At 38.4% G+C, this 13942-nt stretch overlaps 1 protein-coding gene across 22 annotated transcripts in view; it reads left to right on the top strand.

The window, feature by feature from the left end:
* LOC132152063 (bromodomain adjacent to zinc finger domain protein 2B-like) overlaps positions 1 to 13942 on the top strand; it is an 87657-nt gene that overhangs the window by 37898 nt on the left and 35817 nt on the right. For all 22 annotated transcript variants that reach the window (XM_059560739.1, XM_059560734.1, XM_059560738.1 and 19 more), the window contains one exon: positions 7843 to 8004. In XM_059560739.1, the coding sequence (XP_059416722.1) occupies positions 7845 to 8004 (160 nt within the window). In that variant the 5' untranslated portion in view covers positions 7843 to 7844. The remainder of the gene's footprint in view (positions 1 to 7842; positions 8005 to 13942) is intronic.

Raw genomic sequence — 13942 nt, 5'->3', positions numbered from 1 at the left:
TGTTCTGATTTATAGACTAGGGGTTGTACTGAAACGTCTAGGTTAACCCTTATTTGACACTTTGAGCCTGTGTTAACTAGTCAGGACCATATGACCTCAGTGTCAGTTGTTTTATATGGTGACAGCAGGAGGAGAATTCCCCTAAACTTTGTACTTTATTTTTGGGTTATCATTGTTTGGTGCCCTGTCCAAAGGACTTGGACCATATTGAAAATCTAGTATATTTTTTCCCTTGCATTTGTCCCCCAATATCTAGAATAAATATATTTGCATTTTGAAAAAAGAACAAGAAAATAGATTTTGCACTTTGCACATTGAGCATATGAACTGTCTTGTAGAAAAGGTCTGATTTTCTTATGTTCAGCAGGTAATTTTTGGATTCAGATTTTGATTCCTTTTAAAAATTAAATTATAAAAATGCTAGATAGTATTTCACTTGTGGTCTGACAGTTGGACCCCACCTTATATGGGGAAAATGTGACGAAGTGAAACTAGAGCAATTCACAGTGAATGACACAGCAGACTTCTGAGATGGAACAGAGTCCATTTGGTATGTTCATATACACAGAAAAACTGTGAAGAACTGCTCTGAGATGTCCAAAATGTTGTCCAAAGAAATTTGTCTGCATTAATTATACAATGCAACTATATGAAAGCTTTCTCACTTTTATGGATAACTATTGGACTAGTAAAGTCCCACTATTTTGCTGTTATTTCATTGATCACTTTGCTCTGTTTTAAAGTGCATGTGTCATTTAGTTAGTTTGATACAAACACAGGATTTTTTGGTCAATTATTATGTGTAGCTGGGCTCACTATGGGACAAAGGGGGCTGCAGAAAGACTTAAATTCATCTAAATTGCAAATATATTATTATTATTAGTGTGATTAATAGTAATATTATTAACTAACTTAATTAGAATACAAAAAAAAAACATACAAGTAAGATGTAAAATTAACTCATATTGCGACACTCCTAACTTCTGTTAATAAGATATTATAGTTAATTATATTCTGTCCTAGATGGATAAACTTACAAGATGTTAGAAGATGTGAATGATTTAAATTGCTTACATCACTCATTCCTTAGAAAGTTTCCAAGTAACCACTTTTTACTTGCATATGGATCTTTAAGACTGTATGTGTGGAGATTGCCACGACTGGAACCTTTTTGTTTAGTAGGACTGGCGTCTCAATGCATCATCATACTCTCTCTCCCCCTCTGTCTTTCTCTGTCTTTAGATGAAAATGAATCTCTAATTTCACGGTTATCATCATAACCCCACAATGAATAATGCAAAGTTATTCAAAGAACCAATCTATAACTTATTAATTGCTGCCTTTTCTCATTCACTGTTCTCTCGACCAACACTCTGTATCTTTTTACTCCTCTCTCTCCTCTTTGCACACTTTTATTTGAGACACCACTTCCATCCCTCGTTCCATGTAGAAATATGATGACTCTTGTGTTATAGCTCTGACACGCTGATTTTACTCCCTTTTGAATGTTTAAATCATCCCTAGAGCTAGACACTGTCACACACACTAACACACACACGCACACACAGTCTAAGGGGAGAGCGGTGTGGAACTGCACGCCTGTCTCGCCAATCATGGCTGTTTTCTTAGCTGATGGTTGCTTTGCAGTGATCAATAGAAGATATTTCTGCTCTGTCCAATCTGAAACAGGAGATGGATTTTCTCATCAGGTTTATGCTTTTGTCAATGTAAACACACACACACACACATACTAACACAGGACATGAGGGGAGGGCAGGATGTGTGTTCCTCTTTTGTGGAGCTGTAAATCATGTTTATGAAGGTAATACAGGTATAGATCAGTGTTGATGGAGAAAAGAATAGAAGTGATGAAACTGTACGTAGTTTAATTATGTTTCTGTCTGTTTGTGTATGTATGCATGTATGTGAACACACACGCACACACACACACACACACACACACACACACACACACAGCTCTCTCTGTAATGGAGTGTCTAAATATATCCGTTTTTTGCCGGCTCCACTGCCTCCGGAGTGAATAAGAAATGGGCTTCTGTAAAGGACAGAATATCGCTCTCCATCACACACACACTGTTTCTCGTCTTTCTTTCTAACGGTGTGTCGTCGGCATATCGCCGCTCAGTTGCAATGTGTGACAAACCTAGATCAGCAGTTTTTGTGAAAACTACAGCAATCTAGTTTTGTTTTGCACTTGCTTGTAGATGGGATGTCAGACACCTGCGCACAAACATAAACACACACATTGAACGTGCTGTGGCAAGCTAAACATCTAATGATCCGCAATGGTCCCACTGGGATCTTGCAGAGGTCAATGAATGCTACTGAATCCTGTGAGACTCTTTATTCTCCTCTGAACTGACCAATCAGAATGCTCATTTCATTGGCGGTCAGGCGGCTGATTATGTGTGCGTCAGACTCATGTTTTGTAATTGAGATCATGCAGTCATTAAATAGACAGGTATGGAGCTCAGTCATAAATTCACATTGATATTTTAGTTCATTGCAGACTATAAAAACTTTTTTTGTGTGGTCCCTAAACTTTGACACTTGTCAAATGACTTAGTATAGAGAGAACCGGACATGATGGGGTGAAGAGGGGCAGATGGCAGAGCTGGCTTTTTCAGTGTATCTGTGCAAGTGAGAAAGTGATTATGTACAAGCTCCAGAAATTTGATAAAGCCTGTATCAAGTTGCTGCAAGAAGAAATCGATAGCTCGAAGTTGTTCAGCATTTTTATTTACACACAAATTGTAATTTTACATATTTTCTCAAAGCCTTTTGCATGGATTTTTATAACAAATGTGATCTATTAGAAAGTAAATGTATAAATTATATTGATTTTTTTTTTATTTTATATAAGTATTCTTTCATAATAATATAATTTATACATTTTTATTTAACTTTCTAATGCACCATTTAAAATTTAATGTTTACATATTTTCAAGGCCTTGTTTTCATATATTATTGTAATAAAATAAATACAAATTATTAATTAGAAATGTACTATGTACAATATATTTTCACATTTCTTAAAGAAAAATTTCTACAAAATTGTTCATAATTTATTATTAGAAATAATGCACAAATTAAAATTATTATTATTCAAATGTGCAGCATGATATTTATAATAAAATACATTTATACATTTTTCATTATAAATTGTATATTTTGGTTTATATAAAATGTAGTGTATAATGATTATTTATATATATATATATATATATTATTTTTTTATTTTATTTTTTTAAATTGGTAATATATACTTTGTTTGCATAGCTGACGTAGTACAAATGGCATAGAAGTAAACTGAATTCAAACTTCAATCATTCTTATGAGCACCAGTTCAGTGTGAGAGCCCATATGTGCCACAACAAATCAGAACTAGTTTATTTGATGGATTTATTAATTCTTAAACTCATAAATATATAGTTTTACAAGGCAGAGAGCAGTGTTGTTATAGTAGTTCAGCGTGTGTGTGAAAAAGTTTCTTCAAAAGATTCTGTGTGTGTGTGAATGGATCCGTTGCTGTCTTAGGGCTAAATGTAGTTGCTTTATATGAACTACTACAACTACAAATGTGGGCATGACCAGCAGGTTCTGTTGTGTGTGTGTGTGTGTGTGTGTGTGTCAGCACCAGACAGCCTAAAGGAATGTGTGTGATGCTTTCCAGTTGACTGAGAGTGAGAGATCATGAGATCAGAACAAAAGCTTTCCGCCATTACACTGCATGTCCTCTTTGCTTGTGATGAGAAGTTAATTCTTCAATTAACATACACTTTAGCATGTAAAGTTGTAGGAAAGCAGTATGAGCGTGTGGATAAAATGTCTCCTTTTGCATTGTTTGTGTGGCATTGTTTGGGGAGACGATCTGCTCTGTATATCTGCTGATCTGTATTGCTGTGGAAGCGGATCTAATAACTCCTCATTGGACCGCAGAACGGCTCACGGACGAAAGGCCGAAGTATCCCAGCATGCAGCTTTCCACCATCTGTCATGGGCCCTTTGTTTGGGTGTGGGTTGAGCTGCTGGTCTCTGGTTACTGGTTACTTATAACGTGCAAAGACACACACACACACACACACTAACACTCGCACATATATTACAGCTTTAAATCACACTCCCCTCCTTAGAATTTCAACTGATCTGACACTGTGTAGCATAAGACTGATGTTTGTTATGGTGGAAAAGTGCATTGACGTGATCAATGGCATCTGTCTCCTTGCGTTAGGATAAACAGGATGGCTTGGCTCATGATCGGAGTTGTAGAATATTCCCATTTTGCTTGAACGGACACGGATGCATGGAGCTGTGGAGAAACCTGCAGCTTTTAGCACTCTAAAATCAATTTTATCAGTCCGACCTGTCCTGCTTTTTCTTAAAGACCTCTAGATTATTCATCCATGTGGCAGGACACACACACACACACACACACACACACACACACACAATCTAATACCCTCTCAGTCACAACTGAGACATCTGAAGAAAGAAAGGTGAATCCCACACCTCTTTGTACAGGCCACCGCCCACATATAATTTCTCCTCACCATCCTCCGTCCCCTCCTTGCTTTAGAGACTGGTGTTTTTAACACGACGCCGCACATGCTCTCTCTCTCTCTCTCTCTCTCTCTCTCTCTCTCTCTCTGTGCATCCTGGGACGCAGACAGTGGTGTGACTGCCAGTGTCACCAAGCAACCGTGTCTTGCGACAGGCAAAGCCATCTCACGCTTCAGGAAAGCTGCTCCAGCCAATAGCGACGCAGCGCTGCTACCAATCAATGAGTCATAAGGGCCGGGGAGATGAATGTATTTGGACACTTGTTAACCACAGTCTTACACCCTTGTGAAAATACCATGTATTCCGCGTCCTGTGTACTTACCGGTTGTTGGAATGAGCGTTTATGCCACTGCTTTTAGGAATTAGCAGCGATATGGGGTCAAAGGTCGCTCTTCCCTTGCACCCAGTCACCCGGAGGTTGACAGGCCTGCACTAAGCGTGTGCTGGTTGAAGAAAATGAGTCTTTGTGTCAGTGTGGTTGCTGGCACGCTCTGATTAGCACTGATCCATGCTGACGACTCTGTTGGCAGATTAGCGTGGCTAGCATTGGCCATCTGTTACCACGGGCCATAACAAGTGAGAAGTGTGGGTCATGTACGCGTTTGGAGACAGATACGCAGCATTATGAATAAACACACGCTCTGTGCCCTGTCTTTCTCTCTGATCACACACACACACACACACACACACACACACACACACACACACACACACACACACACACACACAAACTTAAATCACACATACTCACCCAAATACAGCAATCTCAGCAGTATATTTCACTGCCTCAGGAGTGTATGATTGATTTTCAGGGTAAATTAAATAACACACAGCTTTATGTAGTGTCTCTCTCTGGAAGCACGTTCATGGGAATCGAGTTTGTGTTTCTCCCGGCTGGCTGGAGAGCTGAAGGTGTCATCCATATTGCACGGACTAAACGTATCCTGCAAAGCACCCGGATCGCGATTAGCATAAGATTCACTCATTCGCAGGATCCGGGACCTGCTGTTTTTTCCAAGAATCTCATTGGATGTGTGCACCAAGTCAAATTAATTACGCAGCTCATGGAGATTACGATGCCTGCCTTCCAGTGCCTCAGCGAAAGATGGCTAATTAGCTAGAAAATCAGACTAATTCTGATGCTAAAGCTGTTTTAATTTCTGATAATTAAGTCAGGATTGGATCCTTAAATACCCTGGCATAACATTATTGCAGTTACCATGGTTGTTGTTATGAATTATTTTGAAACCTTCGTCTGTTAGCATTGATGTTTAAGGTAATCACGCTAAGTGAGTAGCTGGAGATAGGTAGATGATATGACCTATATACACTACCATTCAAAAGTGAAGAAACTGATACTTTTATTCAGCAAGGATGCATTTCAAGGTGAAAGGAAAGACATTTTTGAGGCTACAAAATATCTATTTAAATGCACTTTTATTCAAACTTTGTTAATGGAAGAATACTGAAAAAATGTATCATGATTTCAACAATAAATATTAAGCATCACAACTGATTTCTACATTGATAAAAATAAGAAATCTTAATTGAGCAGCAAATCAGCATATTAGAATGATTTTTGAAGAAACATGACTTTGAAGACTGGAATGGTAAATGCTAAAAAAAAGTTCAACTTTGCCATCACAAGAATAAATTCCAGTTAAAAAATATATTAGAATAAAATGTTATTGTAAACGGCAATGATTTATTACAATATTACTTATTTTTGCTGAAATTTGACCATCACTGGAACAAATTACATTTTACAATATATTAAGATGGAAAACATTTTAAATTGTTTTAAATTGTATCTATTACACAATTGTTGAGTTCTATAATATAATTTATTTTAAATATATAATTTATTTATATTTTATATCTTATGTTTGAGACACGGTTGTGCGTTTTAGAAAATTAAAGTCTTTTCTCTTTAACTTTTATTACTGTCTGTGTTGGCATATCTTCTTTGACCGAGCGCCCTTTTGTGATTTACATCACCGCAATTTCACCAAGAATATGTCTACTATTTGTATCCTGAAGAATGTAGGGAAACTTGTATATTCAAGCATTGTGTGTAATTAATCATTGTTTTCCACTAGGCATTGTTTGAGCAGTTATTTAGGGTTGAGTAACCTGCCATGAACTTGAGTTGGCAGGTCGTGACCTGTTGACCTTTGACCTTTAGAGGCTGGGTATGAGTAAGGGGAATGGTTAGGATGCAGAGACAAGGATGCGAAGTACAGGTGGAGTGAAAAGAGGTATAACAACCGCAGAGGCAGATTGTGGCCTCTGCCACTGTTTATGCCAATTTGCCGACACTTTCATTGTGTGTGTGTGTGCTAGTTTCAGCAATGCTCTTGGGTGAGGGCTGTTAGTTGAAATTCTGTGGATGTTTCCATCTCTGAGATCTAATCAGTGTGTGTTTGCCTGCATCTGTGTGTGTGTAGCAGAGACATACAAGAAGTAGAGCCACTCAGAGGACAGGTCAACGAGTGTTTATATAATGACAGAATAACAAAGCTATGTGTGCTATACTGCTTCCCAGAGCGAAATCTACTCGTGAGATTAGTATCCATGCGGACATACGACCTAGCTCAAGATTTCCAAACACACAAACAGTTTACTTGTCTGTCTGCTTGAATCACACGCTAACGGCTGCTAATCGTATTTTGAGGCGTTTAAAGTACGTGCGGATATGGTTTGTTTTGAGGAGAGAAAAAGAATTTTGAGAATGCTTGTGGGGTTTTGTGTGTGTGTACAGTATATGTTGGCTCTGTGCGACTGTCTTTAATATGCCTCTCGCCAAACTGTGAAATCTCCACAAAAACAGTTGAAGGCATAATTTGCCTGTTAAGCACATCAAGTGTGAGAACGCTTGTTTTACGCTGTGTAAAAATGGCTGTGAATAGTCTTGTAAATCAGTGTGCTGCTCACTTTGTGTGTGTGTGTGTGTGTGTGTGTGCGAAAGTCTGTAGGTGTGTCTCTCTTCTATCATAATGAAGGATGTCTCAACAGTGAATGAATAGTTAACGTGACAAGCCGAACAAACCCTCTGCCCAAACGGGACATTAGGGTCCTGTAGAAATATGCTTGTGGGGTTGGTTCATCTTGCGAGCAGACATGTGCATGTGTGTGTGAAGGAGACTGGCTGGTGTTAAATAGAAATATTGTTCATAGCAAGTGAAATGTGAAAGGAAGAGTGGCAGGCCATGTGTGCATGCGAGAGCTCGCTCTAATTATCGATTGAATTGTGCTTGACAGATATGGAGTCTGGAGAACGGCTGGCCTCGCCTTCCACCACCCCGGCCTCCGTCCACACCGCCGCCTCTGCATCGTCATCTTCCTCCTCTTCCTCATCCACAGCAGCCTCCAATGTTAAGAGCAGCCTGAACCATGGAGCCACGGCCTCACTCGGCACATGCGGTAAGAACTCATGCGCACACACACGCTCTTTCATGCCCTGACGCAAGGATTGCTTATTGTTACAGTGTGAAAAGTGCTCAGTCAAAACTCACACACAATCACACACACACCACGAGTGTCACACGGGTATGCTTTGAGCTCATCTCCAAGTTTAGACTGCGTGGTTGGTGGCAGATTGGAGACTGATGTCATCAGGGACCTCTCTTCCTGTCTGATGAAGCATCTTTTTTTTTCTCTCTGAGTGACATGTGATAAAGCGCTGATTGAGTCTTGTCTGATAAGGCACAAGTGTTCACTTTCTCAGATTCTGTTCTGTTAAACGGATAGTTCGGCCAAAAATGAAAGTTCTGTCCTCATTTACTCTTCCTCATGTAGTTCCAAACTCAAATTTATTTATTTTTCTGGGGTACACAAAAGGAGATTTTTGCAAAGTGTCCAGACTGTTCTCTTTTGGAATTAGCCTTCCGCCGAGCCCCGCCCCCCTTAGTTACTGTTGCTACTTCCGACAAACAAATGGTCAAACACGACCAGCGCGACAGATTGCCATGATGGGAAGAGGTATACCCGTGCGTGTCAGTGACCTTTTTTGGAGGAATACCTCCGCGATATCCTCCAGATCGAGGCAAAAGGGGCTTACAGTATGCCGTGGAGGGAAAAAAAGCGAAATCTGAGAAACACCATGACCTGTACCTCAAATGCAACCAGCACAGACTTGTGTACCAGTCATGCTCTTGCACTGCCGGGAAAGTTCTCTTTCATATGTTATGGTCTATTATTGTCTATTGCGAGTAGCTATTTTTATTATTATCTTGGTGAGTAAAGGTTTTAAAATGATAACTAAATACTAATTGAGTCTTAAATGCATAATATAGACATATAGGCTAGCCTATATAGGCTAATGTTGGCATTATTCTTTTATTAAATTTCAGCTGCTATGGCGAAGCAAATAAGGCAGAGTCTTTATCTTAATTAATTTCGTTATTGCCAAATACCCATCTTAATTTAGAATTTATCTTAATTAAAATTTTTAAGAAAGACTCGTTTTGATTGGTGCGTTGGCCTATTTATAGGCTAAATGAGTCTATACCTAGGGCTATTTAGAGTTCTGAGATGTTACGATGTCACAGAGGACTTATTTTATTTCTTTGTTCAAACTTCCAAGTGGCCTATTACGTTAGTCATGTATAAATTATGTTCAAACATGTATAAATGACTTATTCTTGACAAAAGGCAAAAGAGCTGTGTGCGTGCGTATATTTGAATAATGTCGGGCTGTAAACGGGTTCGAGCTTTTAAAAAGCTGTCAATCAAAATGTACTTGTCTCGGGTCCTGTCGGGCCTAACTTTTAAGGCACGATTACAGCTCTATTCTAGTGTCCAATTTACAAACGCCGTGGGCGCAACGCTTCACCATCTTGCTTGGAGTCAAAGTTTGTCGGAACTGGCTCACATAGTAACGGTTGCTATGATGTGTGATTGGACAATGGCCGTTTTGGAGGAGGGTCCGGCGAAAGGCTAATTAGGACTGAAGCTATCAAGAGCCAAAAAAGAAAAAAGAAAAGCATCTTAGAGGTAGTACAGTCGTGGCCAAAAGTTTTGAGAATTACATAAATATTGGAAATTGGAAAAGTTGCTGCTTAAGTTTTTATAATAGCAATTTGCATATACTCCAGAATGTTATGAAGAGTGATCAGATGAATTGCATAGTCCTTCTTTGCCATGAAAATTAACTTAATCCCCAAAAAACCTTTTCACTGCATTTCATTGCTGTCATTAAAGGACCTGCTGAGATCATTTCAGTAATCGTCTTGTTAACTCAGGTGAGAATGTTGACGAGCACAAGGCTGGAGATCATTATGTCAGGCTGATTGGGTTAGAATGGCAGACTTGACATGTTAAAAGGAGGGTGATGCTTGAAATCATTGTTCTTCCATTGTTAACCATGGTGACCTGCAAAGAAATGCGTGCAGCCATCATTGCATTGCATAAAAATGGCTTCACAGGCAAGGATATTGTGGCTACTAAGATTGCACCTAAATCAACAATTTATAGGATCAACAAGAACTTCAAGGAAAGAGGTTCAATTCTTGTAAAGAAGGCTTCAGGGCGTCCAAGAAAGTCCAGCAAGCGCCAGGATCGTCTCCTAAAGAGGATTCAGCTGCGGGATCGGAGTGCCACCAGTGCAGAGGTTGCTCAGGAATGGCAGCAGGCAGGTGTGAGCGCATCTGCACGCACAGTGAGGCCAAGACTTTTGGAAGATGGCCTGGTGTCAAGAAGGGCAGCAAAGAAGCCACTTCTCTCCAAAAAAAACATCAGGGACAGATTGATCTTCTGCAGAAAGTATAGTGAATGGACTGCTGAGGACTGGGGCAAAGTCATATTCTCCAATGAAGCCCCTTTCCGATTGTTTGGGGCATCTGGAAAAAGGCTTGTCCGGAGAAGAGAAGGTGAGCGCTACCATCAGTCCTGTGTCATGCCAACAGTAAAGCATCCTGACACCATTCATGTGTGGGGTTGCTTCTCATCCAAGGGAGTGGGCTCACTCACAATTCTGCCCAAAAACACAGCCATGAATAAAGAATGGTACCAAAACACCCTCCAACAGCAACTTCTTCCAACAATCCAACAACAGTTTGGTGAAGAACAATGCATTCTCCAGCACGATGGAGCACCGTGCCATAAGGCAAAAGTGATAACTAAGTGGCTCGGGGACCAGAATGTTGAAATTTTTGGTCCATGGCCTGGAAACTCCCCAGATCTTAATCCCATTGAGAACTTGTGGTCAATCCTCAAGAGGCGGGTGGACAAACAAAACCCACTAATTCTGACAAACTCCAAGAAGTGATTATGAAAGAATGGGTTGCTATCAGTCAGGATTTGGCCCAGAAGTTGATTGAGAGCATGCCCAGTCGAATTGCAGAGGTCCTGAAAAAGAAGGGCCAACACTGCAAATACTGACTCTTTGCATAAATGTCATGTAATTGTCGATAAAAGCCTTTGAAACGTATGAAGTGCTTGTAATTATATTTCAGTACATCACAGAAACAACTGAAACAAAGATCTAAAAGCAGTTTAGCAGCAAACTTTTTGAAAACTAATATTTATGTAATTCTCAAAACTTTTGGCCACGACTGTATATAATAACTCTTTGTTAAAGGGTTTGCTTGACATGTGAAAAGTTGGTTCTCATGTGTCAAGCAAGTACAGTTGAGGTTCCATTTACCATATATGATGTGCTCTGTGCATGCTCTATGCATGTGCTGTTGAATACAACTAAAATAAATCTGTTCGTCATATGAAGTGACTGTCGCTTATGATTTAGATGGTAAAACTTTACAATTATTAATAGTTAGTAAATTTTTTGTTAAGTTACAGGGTGGATTAAGGAATATAAAATACGGTTGTGCAGAATAAGGCATTATTATGTGCTTTATAAGTACTAATAAACAGCCAATATGCTAATTATATGCATGCAAATAAGCAACTTATTAATAATGAGAATTGGTCCTTAAAATGAAGTGTTTTCATTTGGATTAGATCACATTCATATGGATTACTTTTAGGATGTTTTTTATGAACATTTTGATGAGTGAAATTTATGGTTGTGTGGAGGGCTGCAACAAACTATTATTTTGATAATCGATTAATCTAACGATTATTGGGTTTATTAATCAACTAATCATTGATTATTTCGCTGATTAATCAGTAGAAATTTATTTATTATTAAGCTTTTGCAATTAGTAAAAATATTGAGTTATACATATTCTAATAAATAAAGGTAATCACTTCAGCTTTTGAAAGTCATATGTAATTAGTTATACAATTAATTAATACAAGTAAATATATTTGGCACACAAAATAAGTTGGCAGAGAAACTCTTATTCAACCATTTAATTATTTTATTACCATATATATATATATATATGTATATGTATATGTGTGTGTGTGTGTGTGTGTGTGTGTGTGTGTGTGTGTATATATATATATATATATACAGGTATATACAGTATGAACAGATGAACTGAAGTCTTGTTGGTGATTAAATGATGACAGAATTTAGATTTTTGAGAGAACTATCGTGTTATGTCATATGAAGACAAACCATAGCTTTATGTGAGAAAAAGGCCGAAATGTAATTTTTTTTTAAAGTTATTTTCTGAAAATACTCCCCACATAGGTTTGAAAATACATGAGTGTGAGTAAATTATGAACCGTCTCTTGAAAGTTAGTGTAATGCATTATCATGGCTGCCAGTAGCAAAGTGATAATGTTGATACTTTTAAAAATGATTTTGCTTGTGACTACAAAAACTGTTTTAGCAGTCTAGCAACACTACTGTGTTGTTTTTTTATTTTTTCCTCACAATATTTATGAAATTAAGTCAAATATCCTGTGGCTTTTTAGAATTAGAACTAGCTATGGCTGATTTGTGAATGAATCAATCTTTTCAATGAATTGGCTGAACAGCTTAACAAAATCGATTCACAATTCAGTCTGCATTGTTCAGCTCACTAACCCACTGAACTGTGAAAGATTTCTAAATAAAACAGTAATAGTATAGGCCTACTTCAATACACAGAGAACAACAAGAGTGCTGATGCTAAATTAAATGTCTACCCAGAATCAGTTGAAAACTCTCTTTTGTGTTTCTCTAAAGAAAGAAAACACAGGTTTAAAATTATATTAAGATGGTTAATTAAATGATATAATTTAAATATTTGGGTGAACTCATATATATATATATTGCTTTTCCAACTGTCCATAGTCCTTCTATCTGGTAAAGCATCTCTTTTCCCTCTCTCTTGTGTTTTGTTTCTTCTGTGGCGTAGTCAGGGCTGAAGAAAGCAACCGCCTTGCTCCTGTCGTAATTACCGACTTTTTGTTCAGCATGTGAAAACACCGTCCAGGATTTAGCACTCACAGTTTTGGCTGCAAATTGAAAAGCTGCTGCATTAATGAATCTCAACCAATTAACTAGACCTTTGTTAATACTGCTGTCATCTCACTCTCCACCCCCCTTCACATAAACACATGCGCACATGTGAACGCACAGGCACAATAACACAGCTTGCCCTCCATCCATCCTGACACTCTTTAAAAATCCCTTTCTCCTCTATAAACTGTAAAGTTTGTTAGGCTCCACTGACTCTTTCCTGTCTGCTCTGCTTTCGTTTTTGGCCCGGTGTCGTTTTCTAATGAGAGACTCATGAACAAATGGTATTCCACACAGCTTTCCACTACTCTACTTCCACACCAGCCCAAAAAAAAGGGGAGTCACAGTGAAGGGAGACCTTTAGTTTTTGCCATTTTTTGCAAAGTTTTGGATTTTTAAATATGCTCATTTCTCTTGAAATTCAAGAACCCAGCAAAATTCAGGTTCAAGTGCTCACCAAGGCCTTTGTTTTCACAGAAATAAAATAAAAAGCTTGAATTTTAGTTGGAACTGCGGCTTAGTGGTTACTGCAGATATTCCTGACACCTTGAGCCATGGTGCTCGTGTGGGTAATGCAGGTTCAATTCTGGCTGCTAACTTTTCCTGAATCCATTCAACTTTCCACTGTATCTCTCTATTATACTGTAGTTTGCTTCAGGCAACTAATATGATAAGGAAAACTGGTAGGCATTCCAAGTAGGGATGGGTCATGATGCAGGACTACTTCAATTGGAGATGCTGACTGTGAGAGTGTGTGTGTGTGTGTGTGTGTGTATGTAATAATGCTTTAAATCATGCTATAAAACTAAATTCTCTGAGACATTTAGTCTTTAAATTGGACATCCAAAGCCAAACATGGACATCAAACGTTTTTGTTTCAATTTCTTTCCATTTTGCATTATTCTCATTGCGTTGCAACTGTGAGGTAAGACGAAAATAATTCAACATATTCCTTTTCTTTATGCTGGCCATATTGTGTCTGGTACTTAATATTAACTTTTTATT

The sequence above is a fragment of the Carassius carassius genome, chromosome 10 (genome assembly GCF_963082965.1).
Source record: "Carassius carassius chromosome 10, fCarCar2.1, whole genome shotgun sequence".
NCBI classification, from domain to species: domain Eukaryota; kingdom Metazoa; phylum Chordata; class Actinopteri; order Cypriniformes; family Cyprinidae; genus Carassius; species Carassius carassius.
The sequence above is the reverse complement of the archived record's forward strand: the minus strand, read 5'-3'. Positions and strand labels throughout refer to the sequence as shown.